Source organism: Penaeus vannamei, chromosome 3, assembly GCF_042767895.1.
Source record: "Penaeus vannamei isolate JL-2024 chromosome 3, ASM4276789v1, whole genome shotgun sequence".
Classification (NCBI taxonomy): Eukaryota; Metazoa; Arthropoda; class Malacostraca; order Decapoda; family Penaeidae; genus Penaeus; species Penaeus vannamei.
Window position 1 is genome coordinate 51,310,601 of NC_091551.1, and position 22,500 is coordinate 51,333,100.

The 22,500-nt window shown below is 39.8% G+C and overlaps 1 protein-coding gene and 1 non-coding gene across 2 annotated transcripts in view; one reads left to right on the forward strand and one right to left on the reverse strand.

Moving 5' to 3' along the window:
* Positions 1 to 4,863: 4,863 nt before the first annotated feature.
* Positions 4,864 to 22,500, reverse strand: part of LOC113826015 (Rhesus blood group-associated glycoprotein Rh50) — a 35,477-nt gene continuing 17,840 nt past the window's right edge. Inside the window, exons 4-11 of the mRNA XM_027378881.2 lie at positions 16,660 to 16,843; positions 15,753 to 15,903; positions 13,668 to 13,809; positions 13,088 to 13,251; positions 12,429 to 12,566; positions 11,085 to 11,218; positions 8,423 to 8,604; positions 4,864 to 7,416 (exon numbers count right to left, since the gene is read on the reverse strand). Of these exons, the coding sequence (XP_027234682.2) occupies positions 7,259 to 7,416; positions 8,423 to 8,604; positions 11,085 to 11,218; positions 12,429 to 12,566; positions 13,088 to 13,251; positions 13,668 to 13,809; positions 15,753 to 15,903; positions 16,660 to 16,843 (1,253 nt within the window). The 3' untranslated portion in view covers positions 4,864 to 7,258. The remainder of the gene's footprint in view (positions 7,417 to 8,422; positions 8,605 to 11,084; positions 11,219 to 12,428; positions 12,567 to 13,087; positions 13,252 to 13,667; positions 13,810 to 15,752; positions 15,904 to 16,659; positions 16,844 to 22,500) is intronic.
* TRNAE-CUC (transfer RNA glutamic acid (anticodon CUC)) lies at positions 20,599 to 20,671 on the forward strand. The gene has a single exon. It is a non-coding gene; the product is annotated as a tRNA-Glu (tRNA).

A 22,500-nucleotide genomic window follows, 5' to 3' on the forward strand; every position in this document is an offset into this window, starting at 1 on the left:
ATTTGATTAAATGATAATTGTTGATATGGTGAAGTTCCTTGTTTAGGGAATTTCGTGCCACTCAAATTCTTTATAAAATACGTCACTGTTTTCATTTCATATATATTCCTTTCACTTTTGATTTATAAAGAATCCTAACATGAATGTCATTAAAAAACAATTTAGTTACTGAACTCCCTTAACCATTTAATATGAAAAAGTATTATAGAAAGTACATAAAACATTAAATCAATGATTCCTGAAAATCATACTTAGAATTTCGGATTAAACCGGCCATGGCTTGTTTAACTTGCTATTTCACGTATTTATCCACTTACGTTCTCGTTGGAATTATAGAATAACAAACGATAACAGTATCTCAAGACTAGAGATATAAAGGGTGCTGATATATATAACCGGAAGCCTTAAGTATATGAAATTACTCCTCGATTTCAAATGACTTCCTCGTTTGTTTATTAAAGAATAATGTCAGGTGTTCGCGCAGAGAGAATTTTCAAATAAATGAGCCAGGTTTTATTTATTTTCACAGTACTTTACATTTTTTTTTTTTTATCATCTGACTTTACTGAATTATTTGATAACCAAGAATCTTGTAATCAGAGTATTTATACCTGTGTATATATGCAACACACACACACACACACACACACACACACACACACACACACACACACACACACACACACACACACACACACACACACACACACACACACACACACACTCACACACACACACGTACACACACGTTATATTTGCATATTTTACAGTTTTATCTAACTCTCATGGGAGAATTGTGAGTGCTATAATAGAAGTAAAATGCATAACATAACTCGCAAAACGTTCATAATGATATGAACAAACGAAGACCCTAAACATTACCCGTTCACATCAAGACCACGAGACAGGGTGCTCCTCCACTCATTCCAACGGCACCTTTTAGACCATTCCACTGATGTCTCTCGGGTATCCAGATAGTGGCCCTCGGATATGCTCACAGCGCCTCCGTCAGCAGCTCCAGTAGTGCGCCACTGTGTAGTTCCACTGCCCCCCCCTCCCCCCCCCCGCCCTCCACCCGTCGGCTGTTCCAGTTATACTCCCTCAGTCATTCCAGCAGCGTCTTTGGCTCCTTCAGTAATACCCTTTTCGATGTCATATGACGATGTAAGACTTTGGGTCTGAAACTGATTAAACGGGTGTAAAGGTCAAGGTATTCCACAAGGACCCTGTGTATGTCCTGTGTGTTATGCAGATAAAAATGCAGTATCTATGGATTTTCAAATCGTTCTGCTCATTCCTCAAAGACAGATTTTTGAGTTTACAAACATAATGCCATTTACATTTTTCTCTGAAATTTCATCGTTCGCTTTCTCGCAGCCAGACTTTTGGATTCCCTTCCTACGGTCAAGTATTTCAGTGCATTCAGTTATATCTGATCATTACATTTCACTGCACACATGTATATATATATATATATATATATATATATATATATATATATATATATATATATATATTTTTTTTTTTAAGAGACAGTTCCAGATTATGCCTTTCGGTAACTCAAGCAGCGATAGTATAGACAAAACTATCAATTCGGTTACAAAAAAGAAAGAAAGAAGGAAAAAATAATAGTAATAAATATTTTGAATTCATAATAAAAATATGTAAATATATACAAATATACATGCTCGTATATATATAATTGTATGTGTCTATACACTATACATATGTATACACATACATACATACATATATATATATATATATATATATATATATATATATATCTGTGTACATATATATATATATGTATGTATATCTATATACATGCATATATGTATATACATCTATACACACACACACAGACACACACACAGACACACACACACACACACACACACACACACACACACACACACACACACACACATATATATATATATATATATATATATATATGTGTGTGTGTGTGTGTGTGTGTGTGTGTGTGTGTGTGTGTGTGTGTGTGTGTGTGTGTGTGTGTGTATGTAAATATATGTATAATTATGTATATATATATGTATATATGTATATGTATATATATATATATATATATATATATATATATATATATATATATATATATATATATATATATGTATGTGTGTGTGTGTGTGTGTGTGTGTGTGTGTGTGTGTGTGTGTGTGTGTGTGTGTGTGTGTGTGTGTGTGTGTGTATGTATGTATATACGTATATATATAATTGTATATATGATTACATTTATAAGTATATATATATATATATATATATATATATATATATATATAATGTATATATATATATATATATATATAATGTATATATATATATATATATATATATATATATATATATATATATGTATTATATATATCCATATATATGTATATATACATACAGAGGGAGAGAGAGAGAGGGATATATAAGTGAGTAGATATAGGTAAAATGGGTATTGCAGTACAGAGAAAGTACTGGCCACAAGGAAGCACATAAACAACAGCTCATTATCAAAGGCAATCAGCAGAGAGCAAAATTAAAGACACAGGGGCGTCATTTCAGCTTTTTTCTGGGCGTGTGGCAAGGTGAGCGAACGGAGGGAGAATAATCACTTTCTGGCGCGTCGCGTGCTACCCCGAGAGGAAAAAAAAGAGAAAAATTAGCTAATCTAGAACTGTTATGCTACGGCTAGAGAGATAAGGGTGAAATGTCGGTAAGAAAGCGTGGGAGAGTGGCCCTTAGGTAGGTTAAGGGGGGGGGGGCAATCAGTCTTGGGGGGGGGGGGTGCAATTGCTCTTATATAAAATGGTAAACTATAGTAATATTATTAAGACGATAACTGTCATTTCGGATATATTTGTGAATCAGTGTCAAGTGTTTTCATTACTGATTCATAATTCGATATCGCTTAACACTTTCAAAGGAATTTATCTGCTATTTGTGCTCAACCTTTCTTGGACAGGAAAAAAAAATAAAAATAAGAAAGATGTTAGAGGTAACTTACGATGGATAACGAAAAATCTAGATGGAGATGAACAGGTCATACAGCTTGAGCACAGAATAGACCGACTTTTATCATCAATAGCATCTCTTCTTAATGAAAAAAGAAGAAAAAAAATCGTTATTGATAGAATTGTACCGAAAATTTATTCCGCTGGTTTGCAGGTTTATCTGAGCTTCATGTTAAAAAAAAAAAAAAAAAAAAAAAAAAAAAAAAAAAAAAAAAAAAAAAAAAAAAAACATTGTCAATAATGCGTTTTGCTCTACTACCTCGATGATGTTTGTTTCAACTTTTTTTTCTCATTAATAAACATATAGATTCTGGGAGATGAAATAACTCGCCTTTGAACATTTGTATTGATCTTGTGATTAAGGTTAGATCCCCCCCCACTCTGATAGTCAAGGAGGTTAATTTTTCATTCTTGTATCGGGAAAAAATCCCCGAAAAAACGGTAAATAGGGGTGTTTTAACCGCCATTTTCCCTTCCAACACGGAAAATAGGGATATTTTTTCAGGTGTTTCCCTTCCCTGGATCCCTTCCTTTCCCGAAAGATTTTCAAAAGCCAGCTTTTTAAACAACCCAGTTAAGCCCGGTCTCTGCGCCGTGCTTTTCGTGTCCTTTCTGAAGCGGAAAAGATAATGGGGTCCGTCAGGATGTTGGTAATCGTGTCATTTCCCTCTCCATCATGCACCATGTAGTCGAGCAACTCACTCAAGGCACTCAACTCCGGATCAACTCCCACTCTCCGCTCGTGGCTCAGTCGTCTCGGCAAAGAACAACATGGCTCCCGATTCACGAGGTGTGCAGCGCGGACGCCTGGGCCAGCATCTTCCCATTTCAGTCATTGTGACTAGCACAGGGCTGGGTACTTGTAAGATTTGCAAGTACAAATTTAACCATTTTACAAATGGCAGATTTTAACTGCCAATAGTTAGAAAATTTGTACTCACAAAGCCCAACAGGATACCCAACCCTGCTAGCAGTCCCCATGCCCAATGAATTGGCCTGGTGGCATGTATCACCTAACCCTTCCTTTAGGGGTAAGCATCCAAGACTCCCTTCAATTAGGGGGGTAAGGATCCAGTCCTTCCTTCAAATAGGGGGTCAATTTCCTCAGAAAAGCCCGCGAATAGGGGGTACAAAAATGGCCGTTTCCTTCCATTAGGGGGTGATTTCAAAAGTTGGGAACAAGCATATGTACCCCCTAAATAAGGGGAGTAGGGGGGGGGGCGGGGGTTAGGTACGAAACGTTTGTCAATGAGGAATTCGTAGGCTCGTAGCCCCAAAGACGAATGGAAAACTGTTCAACGAAATAAAACTTTTGTCGCAAAACTCTATGAATAAGTCACGTATATATCGTTTTTTTTCTGTCGTATTAACACAGTAATGTATTTTTGTCGCAGAAGAACAACTTGGCTTTCACTGTTTTGTTTCGTCAATGGAAAAATAAGTATCGACGAGCTTATTCTTTTTCGAATATTTTGTTTTTAATCTCCAACCGGAAATCAATAATCCGGACTTGGTATTCTTGTGGATTTATTCCAGTTAAATTGCATATTTAAAATGCAAAGTAAGTGAATCAAGTAACAGGAAAGGAAATAAAAATCACTTTATTTATCTCTCAGCATCTGTGTCTGTCTGCCTGTCTCACTCTCTCTCTCTTTCTCTCTCTCTTTCTTTCCTCCTTTCTTTCTTTCTTTATTTCTCTCTCTCTCTCTCTCTCTCTCTCTCTCTCTCTCTCTCTCTCTCTCTCTCTCTATATATATATATATATATATATATATATATATATATATATATATATATATATATACACATAAGTAACAGGAAAAAAAATAAAAATCACTTTATTTATACTTTTATTGATTTGGGTTTGGAAAGATACACGTAAATATAGAAAATGACTAATACATGTTTAAAGGTTATTTCAAAATATCTTGGGCATGTAATCCTTTATCTACATTTCCTTTGGTTATTTCCTTAACATGTTCGAGAAAAGATATATGGATTCATAGAAAAATCTACGAGGAGGTATGTTTAAATCTGAAACCTTAAATAGACCTATATGAGTTCGGAAGAAATTGTGGTGTGTTTCGTTCACCGGAAAAAGAAAAAAAATGAAAATAAATTCCGTTTTTTTTTAAATTTAAAAAAAGTAAAAAGAAAAAGAAAGAAAAGAAAAAATCATAACATATGAACAGTGCTTAATTTGTAATCATATATTTTTTTTAGAGATAACAATTACGATAAAACCAAGAAACAAAGAACAAATAAAAATCACAATGTTATTAGTGCTCTGCTCAAAAAAAAAAAAAAAAAAAAAAAAAAAATGATTTGCAGATGAAAATTTATTCAATTTTTTCCAATTTAAAATAGTACAGATTTTTCATAAGAACAGTGCTTGATTTATAATTATATTTTTTAGAGATGATAATCACGATAAAAAATCAAATTAGAATCACAAATCTCATGATATTAATATTCTGCTCAATAAAAAAAAAGTCTGATTTGCACATATTAAAGTTTAGCTTAAAGCTTATTATTTTATTTAAAAAAAATTGCTGTCTTTTACATTTCTATTTAAAAGTAATCACACATAAGCATAAACAAAAGCAAATATTCAATCATCTCAATCACAGAGTTCTGACATTCATCACACCACATAATTATCTTTACGAAAAAAAGGAAAAAAAATCACACCTATTTCTAATAATAAATTGAAGAGCAAAAAAAAAAAAAAAAAAAAAAAAAAAAAAAAAAAAAAAAAAAAATTAAAATCCAATCACTCTGTTTATATAAAATATACTGGCACGTTACCCTAATGAAATTACATTAAAGTCAATATCCTTAAAGATAAAGTTATCCAACGCTTCCCATACGAGAAACTTTACAGAAATTTATGAGTATACCTGCTTAATGCTTTAAAATCTGTCGTAATTTTATTTTAGGTTAATGATTTTAGCATTGTGTAAAGAAACCTTACACTTATGATCCCTTTTTCACTCGTATATGTAAGCTTATCTACAGTCGTTTAAATTAATAAGACTGAGTTTTGAGAACAGTTGATTTATAATCGGGGAAAAAAAAATTATACCTAAAAAAATTCCTCCAGAGAGTGTTCATTATCACTATGACTATTTATCTAGCTAGACACACATCATCATCACACAGTAACATCATTCACATCATTAGACACACATCATCATCACACAGTAACATCATTCACATCATTAGACACACATCATCATCACACAGTAACATCATTCACATCATTAGACACACATCATCATCACACAGTAACATCATTCACATCATTAGACACACATCATCATCACACAGTAACATCATTCACATCATTAGACACACATCGTCATCACACAGTAACATCATTCATTTTTTTTCACAGAAATTCGATACAGGGGGTCCTCGGTTTACGATTTACGTCTACGTCTCGACTTACGACGTTTCGTGGATACGACGCTAGAAATCGTGGACAGTATTTACAATTTTTCTTCCTTGTGTTCCTTTAGCTTTTAATCTTCATGTACGTCATAGAAGTGTCTTGTTAGGTTTTAGATTATGACTTTAATACGTGTGTACATACTGCATGAGCGTATGTGAGTGGCCGGTGCATATGTACGTACGCGCGTGTAGCACACTTACGTCAAAATTCGGGTTACGACGCCATCGTTGGAACGGATCTCCGTCGTAAGTCGAGGACCCCCTGTACTACGATCAATTTATTCACACTATATACTAACTTCTAATATTCTAGTCATGTTAGCTTCAAACAGACAGTCAACATTCAAACATATGTTGATATTTCCTTTTTTTAACATGAACCCAAGTTTAACAGTCAACTTCCTATAGAAAAATCAGGTCAAATTACTTTATAAAAAAAACATGAAGTCAGTTTAAAGTAATTTTCCTATATTCAGAAAATCAAAATTTCTTTTTCTTTTCTTTGAATATATGAAACCAAATCTTCTTTTTCCACATACACAAAAGTTGCACACATGCGCACACACCTATCTACATATCACACACACACACACACACACACACACACACACACACACACACACACACACACACACACACACACACACACACACACACACACACACACACACACACACACACACACACACACACACGCCCCTACGTCTCCCCAAACGGAAACGAAAAAGCAAAACGCAAAAAAAAAAAAAAAAAAAAAAAAAAAAACTCGCTTTTTCTCTCTACTTGGATGTCCCGTTATCAGCTGGTGACGTCATAGGGATGTGCACGCTGCTCATCTGGTGTTCCTCTTCTTCCTCCTCAATTATCCAGTATTTTTCGTCTTCGTAGAGATCGTCTGTGCGAAGTCTGCCCCAGATTTCGGCGCGGAGAAGGAAGCCTGAGGAATTTGGGGTAGAAATTGGTATTAAGAGAAAGTGTGCACGGGATTAGGGGTTGAAATTGGTATTATGAGAAAGTGTGCAAAGCCTGAGGAAATTAGTATTGAAATTAGGGGTTGAAATTGGTATTATGAGAAAGTGTGCAAAGCCTGAGGAAATTAGTATTGAAATTAGGGGTTGAAATTGGTATTATGAGAAAGTGTGCAAAGCCTGAGGAAATTAGTATTGAAATTAGGGGTTGAAATTGGTATTATGAGAAAGTGTGCACGATAATAGGGGTAGAAATTGGTATTGTAAGAAAGTGTGCAAGGATTTAGGGGTTGAAATTGGTATTATGAGAAAGTGTGCAAAGCCTGAGGAAACAGGTGTTGAAATTGGTATTAAGAGAAAGTGTGCACGGAATTATGGGTAGAAATTGGTATTATGAGAAAGTGTACACGGAAATAGGGGTAGAAATTGGTATTGTGAGAAAGTGTGCAATGGTTGTATGTCTGTAAATAGTATAACAAGAACTGTATTGGGGGGAATTGTTGATTGGAAATAGTATAATGATAAAAAAACGTAAATAGTAGAAGAGGGTAGGCGAAGATAGTAGACTGTTTGATAACAAATAGTTTAATTGGGAACGTTGTGATTAAAAATATAATTGTACGTTACAGTAGTGAATAATAAATAGCAAATATTTCAATTTTTAATATTACAATAATATGAATAACTCAATGATAAAACATGGCAAACAATATTGCATAAAATGAGTAAATCCTCTTCTAAAACATTGTGAAAAAAGAGAAGAAAAAGGAAAAAACGGAAACAAACAAACAAAAAAAAACAAAAACAAACAAACAAACAAAAACAAAAACAAATAAACAAAAAAAAAACAAAAACAAATAAAAAACAAACAAACCAAAAACAAATACACAAACAAACAAAAACAAACAAACAAAAAACAAAAACAAACAAAAAACAAACAAACACAGAAAAAAGCGACCCCCTACAAATCCTGACCTGTGATGACCCCTCCGATGATGGCGATGGTCAGCGTGATGAGCAGTGCCAGCATCTGGTTCCCGGCCTGACCTCCTGCCGAGTACCCTGGGCCAGGCTCCAGATCGGGAAGGATGCCCTTGAGGCGAGCGAAGTCCTCGGTGCCTTCTGCAGGAGCGCGGTTCGGGAAGATCTCGTAGAGGCTGTGGGAGGGGGAGGGCGTGGTGAGTTTGTGTTGGGATATGGGGGGATGGGTGGGGTGGGGGTGGGGAGGGGGGGGGGGAGGGGGTGGTGAGTTTGTGTTGGGATGGCGAGGGGTGGGGTGGTGGGGGTGGGGAGGGGGGGGGGGAGGGCGTGGTGAGTTTGTGTTGGGATGGGGGGGGGGGAGGGCGTGGTGAGTTTGTGTTGGGATATGGGGGGATGGGTGGGGTGGGGGGGTGGGGAGGGGGGGGGAGGGCGTGGTGAGTTTGTGTTGGGATGGGGGGGGGGGGGAGGGCGTGGTGAGTTTGTGTTGGCATGGGGGGGGGTGAGTTTGTGTTGGGATGGGGGGGGGCGATTAAGCGTTGGGATAGGGGGAGGGCGTGGTGAGTCTCTGTTGGGATGGCGAGGGGTGGGAGGGGGTGGGAGGGGGGGAGAGGGCGTGGTGAGTTTGCGTTGGGATGGGGGGTGGGGGGGGGAGGGCGTGGTGAGTTTGTGTTGGGATGGGGAGGGGGGGAGGGGGTGGGGAGGGCGTGGTGAGTTTGTGTTGGGATGGGGGGCGGGGTGAGTTTGTGTTGGGATATGGGGGGGCGGGGGGGGGCGTGGTGAGTCATGGGGAGGGGGGGAGGGGGTGGGGAGGGCGTGGTGAGTTTGTGTTGGGATGGGGAGGGGGGGGGAGGGGGTGGGGAGGGCGTGGTGAGTTTGTGTTGGGATGGGGGGGCGGGGTGAGTTTGTGTTGGGATATGGGGGGGCGGGGGGGGGCGTGGTGAGTCATGGGGAGGGGGGGAGGGGGTGGGGAGGGAGTGGTGAGTTTGTGTTGGGATGGGGAGGGGGGGGGAGGGGGTGGGGAGGGCGTGGTGAGTCTGTGTTGGGATGGGGGGCGGGGTGAGTTTGTGTTGGGATATGGGGGGGCGGGGGGGGCGTGGTGAGTCATGGGGAGGGGGGGAGGGGGTGGGGAGGGCGTGGTGAGTTTGTGTTGGGATGGGGAGGGGGGGGAGGGGGTGGGGAGGGCGTGGTGAGTCTGTGTTGGGATGGGGGGGCGGGGTGAGTTTGTGTTGGGATATGGGGGGGCGGGGGGGGCGTGGTGAGTCATGGGGAGGGGGGGAGGGGGTGGGGAGGGCGTGGGTAATCTTATTTGATTGATTGAGACTACATATGTACGCATGGACTCCTGCACATACACGCTTATAAACACACGCACAGGTGCAAGCATAATACTTTTTCTAGAGAAAAATATATATACACACACACACACAAACACACACACACGCACACACACATACACGTACAAAACGTCCTTTCCATCCACTTAAACAAACAAACAAACAAACAACGCAAAAGCCCTCCCACAAAATATATAAAAAACCACGCCCCTCCTCTCCTAAAACCACGCCCATCCTCTCCTAAAACCACGCCCCTCCTCTCCTAAAACCACGCCCATCCTCTCCTAAAACCACGCCCCTCCTCTCCTAAAACCACGCCCATCCTCTCCTAAAACCACGCCCCTCCTCTCCTAAAACCACGCCCCTCCTCTCCTAAAACCACGCCCCTTCTCTCCTAAAACCACGCCCCTCCTCTCCTAAAACCACGCCCCTCCTCTCCTTAAACCACGCCCCTCCTCTCCTAAAACCACGCCCCTCCTCTCCTAAAACCACGCCCCTCCTCTCCTAAAACCACGCCCCTCCTCTCCTAAAACCACGCCCCTCCTCTCCTAAAACCACGCCCCTCCTCTCCTAAAACCACGCATTTCCTCTCCTAAAACCACGCCCCTCCTCTCCTAAAACCACGCCCATCCTCTCCTAAAACCACGCCCATCCTCTCCTAAAACCACGCCCCTCCTCTCCTAAAACCACGCCCCTCCTCTCCTAAAACCACGCCCATCCTCTCCTAAAACCACGCCCCTCCTCTCCTAAAACCACGCCCATCCTCTCCTAAAACCACGCCCATCCTCTCCTAAAACCACGCCCATCCTCTCCTAAAACCACGCCCATCCTCTCCTAAAACCACGCCCCTCCTCTCCTAAAACCACGCCCATCCTCTCCTAAAACCACGCCCATCCTCTCCTAAAACCACGCCCCTCCTCTCCTAAAACCACGCCCCTCCTCTCCTAAAACCACGCCCCTCCTCTCCTAAAACCACGCCCCTCCTCTCCTAAAACCACGCCCCTCCTCTCCTAAAACCACGCCCCTCCTGCCCTAAAACCACGCCCCTCCTCTCCTAAAACCACGCCCCTCCTCTCCTAAAACCACGCCCCTCCTCTCCTAAAACCACGCCCCTCCTCTCCTAAAACCACGCCCCTCCTCTCCTAAAACCACGTCCATCCTCTCCTAAAACCACGCCCCTCCTCTCCTAAAACCACGCCCCTCCTCTCCTAAAACCACGCCCCTCCTCTCCTAAAACCACGCCCCTCCTCTCCTAAAACCACGCCCCTCCTCTCCTTAAACCACGCCCCTCCTGCCCTCAAACCACGCCCCTCCTGCCTCACCTGGGCCCGTAGGTGTCCTCGGAGGCGAGGGCGGCGGCGACGCAGCCGATGATGCCGGCCAGGATCGCAGGCATCCCGTGGAGGTTGTGGACGCCGCAGGTGTCGTGGATCCGGAGGCGGGAGGCCAGGAACGGCTGCGGCGGAGAGAGGGGTCAGATTTAGTCTACGGTTTTTTTGGGGGGTCAGATTTTGTCTACGTTTTTTTTTCTTTCTTTTTTTGGTCAGATTTAGTCTACGTTTTTTTTTTTTTTTTTTTTTTTGGGGGGGGGCAGATTTAGTCTACGTTTTTGGGGGGGGTCAGCTTTAGTCTACTTTTTTTTTTTTTTTTTTTTAAGAAGAGTCATATGTATGTACATATGTATAGGCACACACCTACACACACACGCACACATATATATTGTATGTATAAGCATTTATTTATAATGAAAAAGAGAGGGAAAAACAGCTTCGAAATATGCAAGTCTACCCCAGTCCCTTCCGCTCCTAGACCCCATTTTCTATGACAGATCGCACTTATCAAAAAATCATCAAATTCCAACCTAGATGCAGATGCTGATAAGGATCACCAATAAAGCATAATCAATGGTATCCTGGACCATAAGCTACCGACCCGCAAGATTTCACACCAGTCCGTCCGTAACGCATCCAAGTAATCCTACGTACCGCAACAGAGGGACTGCAACAGGAACAACGAAGGGAAGAACAAGAAAACGTCAACGAAGGGAAGAACAAGAAAACATTTATGCTTCATCAGGGCATATATTTCCTGTCCTGGTGAAGCAATAGCGAAAAGGCCTTCGGTATATTCGTGCGTTTTCTCGTTCTTCCCTCAGTTGTTCCTGTTGTAAGTTGTTCGACATGACTTCCTAGATGGCGAGATCGATTTCCTTCGTCGTTCGTTCTCCCAACTCGGCTACCCTCGCCATGTTCTCGACGTCGCGTTATCCCTCTCCCCTCATCGTCCCTCTTTTCCTCTAGATCCCTCCTTCCCTTATCCTCCTCACCGTGAGATAAGCGTTATCCCTCTCCCCTCATCCTCCCTCTCTTCCTCTAGTTCCCTCCTTCCCTCATCCTCCCTCCCTACCTTCCTCCCTTCCTCTAGATCCCTCCTTCCCTTATCCTCCCTCCCTTCCTCTAGACCCCTCCTTCCCTCATCCTCCTCACCGTGAGATAAGCGTTATCCCTCTCCTCTCATCCTCCCTCTCTTCCTCTAGTTCCCTTCTTCCCTCATCCTCCCTTCCTCTAGATCCCTCCTTCCCTTATCCTCCCTCCCTTCCTCTAGATCCCTCCTTCCCTTATCCTCCCTCCCTTCCTCTAGACCCCTCCTTCCCTTATCCTCCTCACCGTGAGATAAGCGTAACCGACGACCGAGATGGTGGCTGCAAGCATTCCGATGAGCATGGCGCCCCACGGATGGATCATCAGATCAGCTGCTGTTCCAACGGCCACACCTCCCGCCAGTGTGCTGTTCTGAATGTGCACCTGAGGAACACAGACGGGTGGGTATATGATTAGTCTTTGTTTGTATGTTGGATAAAGAGAGAGAGAAAAGTGAGGTTGGTATATATGATTTGTCTTTGTATGAATGGATAAAGAGAGAGAAAAGAGTGGGGTTGGTATCTCGTATCTGGAACGGTTTAAAATCGATGTAATATCAACGAATGTTCAACTCTTCTCATTCAGAGAGAGAGAGAGAGAGAGAGAGAGAGAGAGAGAGAGAGAGAGAGAGAGAGAGAGAGAGAGAGAGAGAGAGAGAGAGAGAGAGAGAGAGAGAGAGAGAGAGAGAGAGAGAGAGAGAGAAAATTACAGGTCTTTCAACAAACCAAACCAGGATAAAACAAAGTAAAATAACATGAACGTTCTTTCTCTCTCTCTCTCTCTCTCTCACACACACACACACACACACACACACACACACACACACACACACACACACACACACACACACACACACACACACACACACACACACACACACATACACACACATAACAAATCCTCACCATATTGAATTTCTTTTCTTTGTCAACCAGGGAGGAGAGAGCGAAGGTGGTGAGTGTGCACGAACAGAGGGTGATGTAAGTGTTGATGATGGCGCGGTGTTGGTCATCCCCCGGGGCGGCGCCGCTGTTGAAGGAGGGCCAGTAGAGCCACAGGAAGACGGTGCCTGCAAGAGCAACACAGGGGTGAGAGGGAGCGACGTGGATAAGCGGTGGGGATAATGGCAGAGGAGAATAAAGGCAAGGACACATTCCTTTAAGTAAGCATACGTAAATGAAAATGAATAGAGAGATGGAAAAAAAGACACACATACACATACCCAACCACACACACACACACACGCCCAACCACCCAAACAAACACACACACACACACCCAGCCACCCAGCCACCCAAAAACCCAAACACCCAACCACCCAAACAAACACACAACCACACACCCAACCACCCAAACTAACACCCATACACCCAACCACCCAAAACCCCCAAAACCCAAACACCCAACCACACACGCACACAACCACCCAACCACCCACACACCCACACACCCCCACAGAAAACCAGAGACCCTATAACCCCTCACCGATCATGGCGAACATATCCGACCTATAAGATGACCCTTCCTTTTCCGTGCTGTGGTCTTCCCTGTAGAGGACGAAGCTCACCGCCAGGCCGAAGTAGGCACCGAAGGCGTGGACGAACATAGAGTCACCCATGTCGATAGCCTGGAGAGAAAAGGGAAAAAAAGGAGGTTTTGTGTCATTTTTTAAAATCGATTTTCAGGTTATGATTAAGGGATAGGATGGAGAAGAGGGAGAAAAGGAGGTTTTATAAGTCATTTTTGACCGGTTTTCAGGTTATGATTAAGGGATAGGATAGAGAAGAGGGAAAAAAGGAGGTTTTATGTCATTTTTTCAGGTTATGATTAAGGGATAGGATGGAGAAGAGGGAGAAGAAAAAAGGAGGTTTTATAAGTCATTTTTTTATCGCTTTTCAGGTTATAATTATGTGATAGCGTGAATAGAAAAAAAAAGAGGTTATATATGTCATTTTTTTTATCGCTTTTAAGGTTATAATTAAGGGATAGGATGGAGAAGAGGGAAAAAAGGAGGTTTTATAAGTCATTTTTGATCGCTTTTAAGGTTATGATTAAATGATAGGATGGAGAGAAGAGGGAGAAAGAAAAAGGAGGTTTTATAAGTCATTTTTGATCGATTTTCAGGTTATAATTATGGGATAGCGTGAATAGAAAAAGAAAGAGGTTATATATGTCATTTTTTTTTATCGCTTTTAAGGTTATAATTAAGGGATAGGATAGAGAAAAGGGAAAAAAAGGAGGTTTTATTTGTCATTTTTGACCGGTTTTCAGGTTATAATTAAGTGATAGGATGGAGAAGAGGGAGAAAGAAAAAGGTTTTATTAGTCATTTTTGATCGCTTTTCAGGTTATAATTAAGGGAGAGGATGGAGAAGAGGGAGAAAAGGAGGTTTTATGTCATTTTTGACCGGTTTTCAGGTTATAATTAAGGGATAGGATGGAGAAAAGGGAGAAAAAAAAGGAGGTTTTATTTGTCATTTTTTATCGCTTTTCAGGTTATAATTAAGGGATAGGATGGAGAAAAAGGAAAAAAAGGAGGTTTTGTAAGTCATTTTTTATCGATTTTCAGGTTCATCGCCCTATGAGGTAATGATTATGTGATAGCCTAGAGAAAAGAAGAAAAAAAAAAGGTTTTATAAGTCATTTTTATCGCTTTTAAGGTTATTATTAATTGATAGGATGGAGAAAAAGGAAAAAAGGAGGTTTTATAAGTCATTTTTATCGCCTTTCAGGTTATGATTATGTGATAGGATGAGGAGAAGAAGAAAAAGGGAGGTTTTACGTCATTTTTTATCGCTTTAAAGGTTATGATTAAGTGATAGGATGGAAAAAAAGGAAAAAAGGAGGTTTTATGTAATTTTTTATCGATTTTCAGGTTCATCGCCATATGTTATAAGTGATAGGATGAAGAGAAGAGGGAGAAAAAAGTTTTTATGTCATTTTTTATCGCTTTTCAGCTTATAATTAAGTGATAGGGGGAAAAGAAAAAGGAAGAGAGGTTATGTGAGTAATTTCTTATCGCTTTTCAGGTTATAATTAAGTGATAGGATGAAGAGAAGAAGAGAATAAAGAGGTATATAAGTCATCTTTCATCACCTTACGAGATAATAATTGTGATAGCATGAATAGAAGAATGAAAAGAGGATATTTAAGTATTTTTTATTGACCGACGAGGTAAGAATCTGATAATAGAAGAAAAAAGTTTATACGAATCATATTTATCGGAGTAAATGGATAAATAGATAGACATGTGTCTAAAAAGGTCGTTTCTTTATCGACCTACGAGGGAACGTGTTTTCTCTCTCATATGCAAAAAAGAAGAAGAAAAGAATAATGATAATAATAATAATAATAATAATAATAATAATAATAATAATAATAATAATAATAATAATAATAATAATAAGAAGAAGAAGAAGAAGAAGAAGAAAAAGAAATCGAAAAAAGAAAAAAAACGAAAAAAAAGAGAGAAGAAAAAGAAGAAGAAAGGAAAAAAAAAAAAAAAACAACAAAATAAGAAAGAAAGAAAAACAAATCACAACCTCACAACTTCACAACCTCGCTCACCCACCCCTAGGTACTGTCTGCCTATGACCTCATTGATGACGAAGATAGGGATCTCGATCATGGTCATGATGATCAGCTGTGTGGGCGTGGTCTTCCCCAGCACGGCGCCGAAGCTGATCAGCACCGCAGCCGCCGTGAAGTCAGCTGCTAGGAGGCTGTGCGAATGGGGGGAGAGGAGTGTGATGATGATGATAGGAATTGCGGCAGAGGAAAAAAAGTATATAAAAGGCTCTCTCTCTCTCTCTATCTCTGTCTGTCTGTCTGTCTGTCTCTCTCTCTCTCTCTCTCTCTCTCTCTCTCTCTCTGTCTGTCTGTTCGTCTCTCTCTCTCTCTCTCCCTTGTCCTCTCATCTTCACTCTTTCTCTCTTCTCTATCTTCGCACTCTCCATAAGTTCTTCACTTCCTCCTCTCTCTCTCTCTCTCTCTCTCTCTCTCTCTCTCTCTCTCTCTCTCTCTCTCTCTCTCTCTCTCTCTCTCTCTCTCTCTCTCTCTCTCTCTTTCTCTCTCTCTCTCTTTCTCCCTCCCCCCCCCTCTCTCTCTCCCCTCTCCCTCTATCTCTCTCACACACTCCCTCTCTCTCTCTCTCTCTCTCTCTCTCTCTCTCTCTCTCTCTCTCTCTCTCTCTCTCTCTCTCTCTCTCTCTCTCTCTCTCTCTGTCTCCCTCTCTCTCTCTCTCTCTCTCACACTCTCCCTCCCTCCTTCCCTCTCTCTCTCTCTCTGCCTCTCCTTCCCTCCCTCCCTCCCTCCCCCTCTCTCTGTCTCTCTCTCTCTTTCTCCCTGCCTCCCTCCCTCCCCCTCTCTCTGTCTCTCTCTCTTTCTCCTTTCTCCCTCTCTCTCCCTCTTTCTCTCTCTCTCTCACATCTCCCAACACACCCGACGTCAACATAACCCCCAACCAACCCCCAACTCACGCATTAAGATCGATAATAATCGTATTGTAGTGGAGATGGAAGAAGCCATTGACGAGGAGCGCCCACTGGAGGCACGTCGCCGCCACCAGGAAGTTGATACCGACGGAGGAGAAGCCGTACTTCTTCAGGAAGGTCATGAGGAAGCCGAAACCGATGAAGATCATGACGTGGACATCCTGGAACACTGGAAGAAGAAGGGATAGGGGGGTTAGATGCGTAGATTAGATAGGGTTGTATGGGATTGTGGGTGTTTGTATGTCTTTCGTTGTGTGTTTTTGTCATGAGGAAGCCGAAACCGATGAGGATCATGACGTGGACATCCTGGAACACTTGGAAGGAGAAGGGATAGGGGGGTTAGATGTGTAGATTAGAGATAGGGTTGTGTGGGATTGTGGGTGTTTGTATGTATTTCGTTGTGTGTTTTTTTTGCGAGTAGTGTTGTTTATTTCGGAGTTGTATGGTCTTGTAGATGGTTAGATAGGGTTGTATGGTCTTGTAGATGGTTAGATAGAGTTGTATGGTCTTGTAGATGGTTAGATAGAGTTGTATGGTCTTGTAGATGGTTAGATAGGGTTGTATGGTCTTGTAGATGGTTAGATAGAGTTGTATGGGCTTGTAGATGGTTAGATAGGGTTGTATGGTCTTGTAGATGGTTAGATAGAGTTGTATGGGCTTGTAGATGGTTAGATAGGGTTGTATGGGCTTGTAGGTGTTTGTATGTATTTCGTTGTGTGTTTTTGTCATGAGGAAGCCGAAACCGATGAAGATCATGACGTGGACATCCTGGAACACTTGGAAGGAGAAGGGATAGGGGGGTTAGATGCGTAGATTAGATAGGGTTGTATGGGATTGTGGGTGTTTGTATGTCTTTCGTTGTGTGTTTTTGTCATGAGGAAGCCGAAACCGATGAGGATCATGACGTGGACATCCTGGAACACTTGGAAGGAGAAGGGATAGGGGGGTTAGATGTGTAGATTAGAGATAGGGTTGTGTGGGATTGTGGGTGTTTGTATGTATTTCGTTGTGTGTGTGTTTTTTTTTTTGCGTGTAATGTTTATTTCGGAGTTGTATGGTCTTGTAGATGGTTAGATAGGGTTGTATGGTCTTGTAGATGGTTAGATAGAGTTGTATGGTCTTGTAGATGGTTAGATAGGGTTGTATGGGCTTGTAGATGGTTAGATAGAGTTGTATGGGCTTGTAGATGGTTAGATAGGGTTGTATGGGCTTGTAGGTGTTTGTATGTATTTCGTTGTGTGTTTTTGTCATGAGGAAGCCGAAACCGATGAAGATCATGACGTGGACATCCTGGAACACTTGGAAGGAGAAGGGATAGGGGGGTTAGATGTGTAGATTAGAGATAGGGTTGTGTGGGATTGTGGGTGTTTGTATGTATTTCGTTGTGTGTTTTTTTTGCGAGTAGTGTTGTTTATTTCGGAGTTGTATGGTCTTGTAGATGGTTAGATAGGGTTGTATGGTCTTGTAGATGGTTAGATAGAGTTGTATGGGCTTGTAGATGGTTAGATAGGGTTGTATGGGTTTGTGGGTGTTTGTATGTCATTCGTTGTGTGTTTTTGTCATGAGGAAGCCGAAACCGATGAAGATCATGACGTGGACATCCTGGAACACTTGGAAGGAGAAGGGATAGGGGGGTTAGATGTGTAGATTAGATAGGGTTGTATGGGATTGTGGGTGTTTGTATGTATTTCGTTGTGTGTTTTTTGCGTGTAATGTTGTTTATTTCGGAGTTGTATGGTCTTGTAAGTGACTGTATTTCGGAGTTGTATGGTCTTGTAAGTGACTGTATTTCGGAGTTGTATGGTCTTGTAAGTGACTGTATTTCGGAGTTGTATGGTCTTGTAAGTGACTGTATTTCGGAGTTGTATGGTCTTATAGGTGATTATATGTACTTCAGAGTTATATGTTTTTTGTGTATAATGATATTTGGAAATTATATGTTATCATATGTAATTATATGTATTTCGTTATATGGTCTTATGGATGATTATATGAATTTCGGAATTGTATGTTTTTGTGTATAATATTTATTTCGGAATTATATGTTATTTTATGTAGTTATATATATTTCGGAAATCATATGAAAAAGACAACGAGAAAGATAAAAAAGAACGATAAAGAAAAAGGGAAAAAGGAAGAAAAGGAAAAAAAAAAATACCCATAAAATAATAAAAATGACAAATAACTAGTCTAATTACAACAATAAAAACAAATTATATCTTTATAATAACAATCGTTTCCGTAGTGTAGTGGTTATCACGTGGCGGATATAAGTCTGCTTGTATTTTTTTTTTATGAATAACCGACAATTCCAGTGTCTATGAATAACCAACAAAATCCTGAAACATGCTTTTTCTAGAGAAAAATGTATATACATATACTTACATACACACATACATACATAGGTCTGACTTGAGAGGCTATGTAAACATTATGATTAGGAGACAAATAGTTCTAAACTAATATCAAAAACACAAGTGGTTGAAAACAACAACAAAAGCATAAAATATTAAATAACAAAAACATGGACGAAAAAGATGTTTGTAAATACTTCTTCGAGAAACCGAAACACTTGAAAATATATTTTTCAGCCTAAACCCTAAATGAATTAAATAATTTTTTTGGTTGTTATCAAGATTTTGTTAATAAAAGCAATCATGTGATATTTACTTCTCGTATGTAATTGTTCTTTTTTTTTATCAACAAAATATATAACCAAGCTAACAATCGTTTCCGTGGTGTAGTGGTTATCACGTTCGCTTCACACGCGCAAGGTCCCCGGTTCGATCCCGAGCGGGTATACATCATATTATATTTTATATGAATAACCGACAATTATGATGCCAATTTCCATGAATAACTAACAAATTTCTGAAACAAACTGTTTTTTTTTTTCCTAGAGAAAAATACATATTTTTATTTACTGACAGCAATTGTTATTTATTGATAAAGATAATAGCAATAACAGTCCTGATAACAGAAGAATTATGGGATTAACAACGATAACATGTTGTTTTTGACACCTTTTGTTAATTGTTTTTATCATTATGATTACAGTTATTACCTAGTTATTATCAATACATATTTTGGTCTCATTAATCGAAGCAAAGTGATATTTCTCGTTTTAATTTCTTGTAATTTTTTGTTTTTGTTTCGGAAAAAAACAGTGATTGATATCCATCTCCTGTCCTTGCAAAACACAAAAGTAAAAGTGTGTATTCTCTCTCTCTTTTTCTCTCTCTCTCCCTCCCTCCCTCCCTCCCTATCTCTCTCTCCCTCCCTCCCTCTCTCCCCCCCCCTCTCTCTCTCTCTCTCTCTCTCTCTCTCTCTCTCTCTCTCTCTCTCCCTCCCTCCCTCCCTCTCTCTCCCTCCTCTCTCTCTCTCTCTCTCTCTCTCTCTCTCTCTCTCTCTCCCTCCCTTCCTCTCTCTCTCTCCCTCCCTCCCTCCCTCCCTCTCTCTCTCTCTCTCTCTCTCTCCCTCTCTCACACATCCACAGGACACACACATCTTATTATATGAATGTATCTATGCATGTATGTATGGACGCATGTGTACATATTCACGAAAACAGTATCAGCTGATTTTGATGTACATCTGCTTCTGTTGCACAAAACGAAGCATGCAATCTGTCTGGTTCCGCAAGAAGGAAAAAGATGCTAAGCCACATTCCCACACACAAGACCTGATCAGAGAGTGATAATGATACTGCTATGATAGGGACAATGATATTGATAATGATAATGATACTAATGATATCAGGTATGATATTAATGATAGCGACAAAAAAGATATTTAAAAGGATAAATAGGATGATAAAAGAGGAAGATAAAGAAAGAAAAAATATATATACCCTTAAAATCATACACTCAAATAACTAGTCTAATTACAATAAAATGAACAAATTGTATCATTATGTTGACAAGCATTTCCGTAGTGTAGTGGTTATCACGTGCGCTTCTCACGCGCAAGGTCCTCGGTTCGATCCCGGGCGGTTATACATCATATTATATTTTATATGAATAACCGACAATTATGATGCCAATTTCCATGAACCAAGGTCCCCGGTTCGATCCCGGGCGGAAATATTCAGCTGCTGTGTTTTATAATTATTTTATAATCGACAATTATAACCAACAAAATTCTGAACCATAAAACTTTTTCCTGGAGAAAAAAAAATACATCTATATATATATACACATATACATACACACACACACACATATATACTGTACTTTTTATGAATAACCATCAATTATGATACCCATAACATTGAATTAAGACACTATATACTTTATAATTAACTGGTAAATAGTTCTAAAAGAATCACAAAATACAACGTAACTAAGAAGTTGATAAAATAAAAACAAAAAACAAAACATAGAAAAGACAAACACGAGATAAATATTTGTCACTTGCACTTTTCACCGTAAACGTTGAAAATAAGAGAAACTGGATAGAGAAGAAGAAGAAGAAGAATGATACGAAAAAGGAGAAAGATAAAAATAAAGAGAAAAAAGAAACGGAAGGACAAAAAGCGAAAGAAAGAGAATAAAGAAGGGGGAATAATGAAGGACGAAAGAAAGAAAACAAGATGAAGAATAAGGAGATAAAGAAGAAACGAGAAGGAAGAGAAGAAGGACAGAAAGAAGATAAAGAATGAATGGGGAATACGGAGGAAATGCAAAAGCGAAGGACGAGAAGAAAAAAAGAAACAAATGTATAAACATGTGCATTTTCTCTCTCTCTCTCTCTCTCTCTCTCACATATAATATATATATATATATATGTATATATATATATATATATATATATATATATATATATATATATATATACACACACACATGTATCTATGCATGCACACACAGACACACACACACACACACACACACACACACACACACACACACACACACACACACACACACACACACATATATATATATATATATATATATATATATATATATATATATATATATCAACGGTTTTGATGAACATCTGCTTCTGTTGCACAAAACGAAGCATGCAATCTGTGTCTAGTTCCGCAAGAAGGAAAAAGATGCCAAGCCACATTCCCAGACATAAGGCCCATAGTTTTGTAATAGTAGTAATGATAGTGATAATGATATTAATGATAATAATGCTAATGATATTGATAATGATAATGATATCATGAAGTGATAATGGAATGATGATATTGATAATGATAATGATAATTGTTTTTATTTTTTAACTTGACAATGGACAGATCATTCTACCGTATGTATGTACGCGTAAGTTAATTATTATTATCATAATTTATTATTATCCATTATCATTATCATTGTTACCGTTTTTATTACTATCAGCATTATCATACCTGTTATCATCATGAGATACAACAGGAGTTTAGCCTAACGGTCCCTTCAGTTTGATCCGGTTATAATCAAACAAAGAACACGTTAAAAAAAACTCAAAACATTTCTAAGGGCCGTTGAGGAACCAATTATCATTATCATTATATCATCATCACTTTATTATCATTGTTACCGCTATCATTACTATCAGCATTATCATACCTGTTATCATTATGAAATACAACAGGAGTTTAGCCTAACGGTCCCTTCAGTTTGATCCGGTTATAAGCAAACAAAAAACATTTAAACAAAATCTCAAAACTTGTGTAAGGAACGCTATACGAAGTTACGAAAACCATTGCGTATTTGAGACGGACGCTATTTTTATATTCTATAAATAAATGTTTTAAGGGAAATAAAGTTAAAATCATATTTGATACTTTGCAAGAATACGTTACATTGCTCTATATACATCCGGGACGTAGAT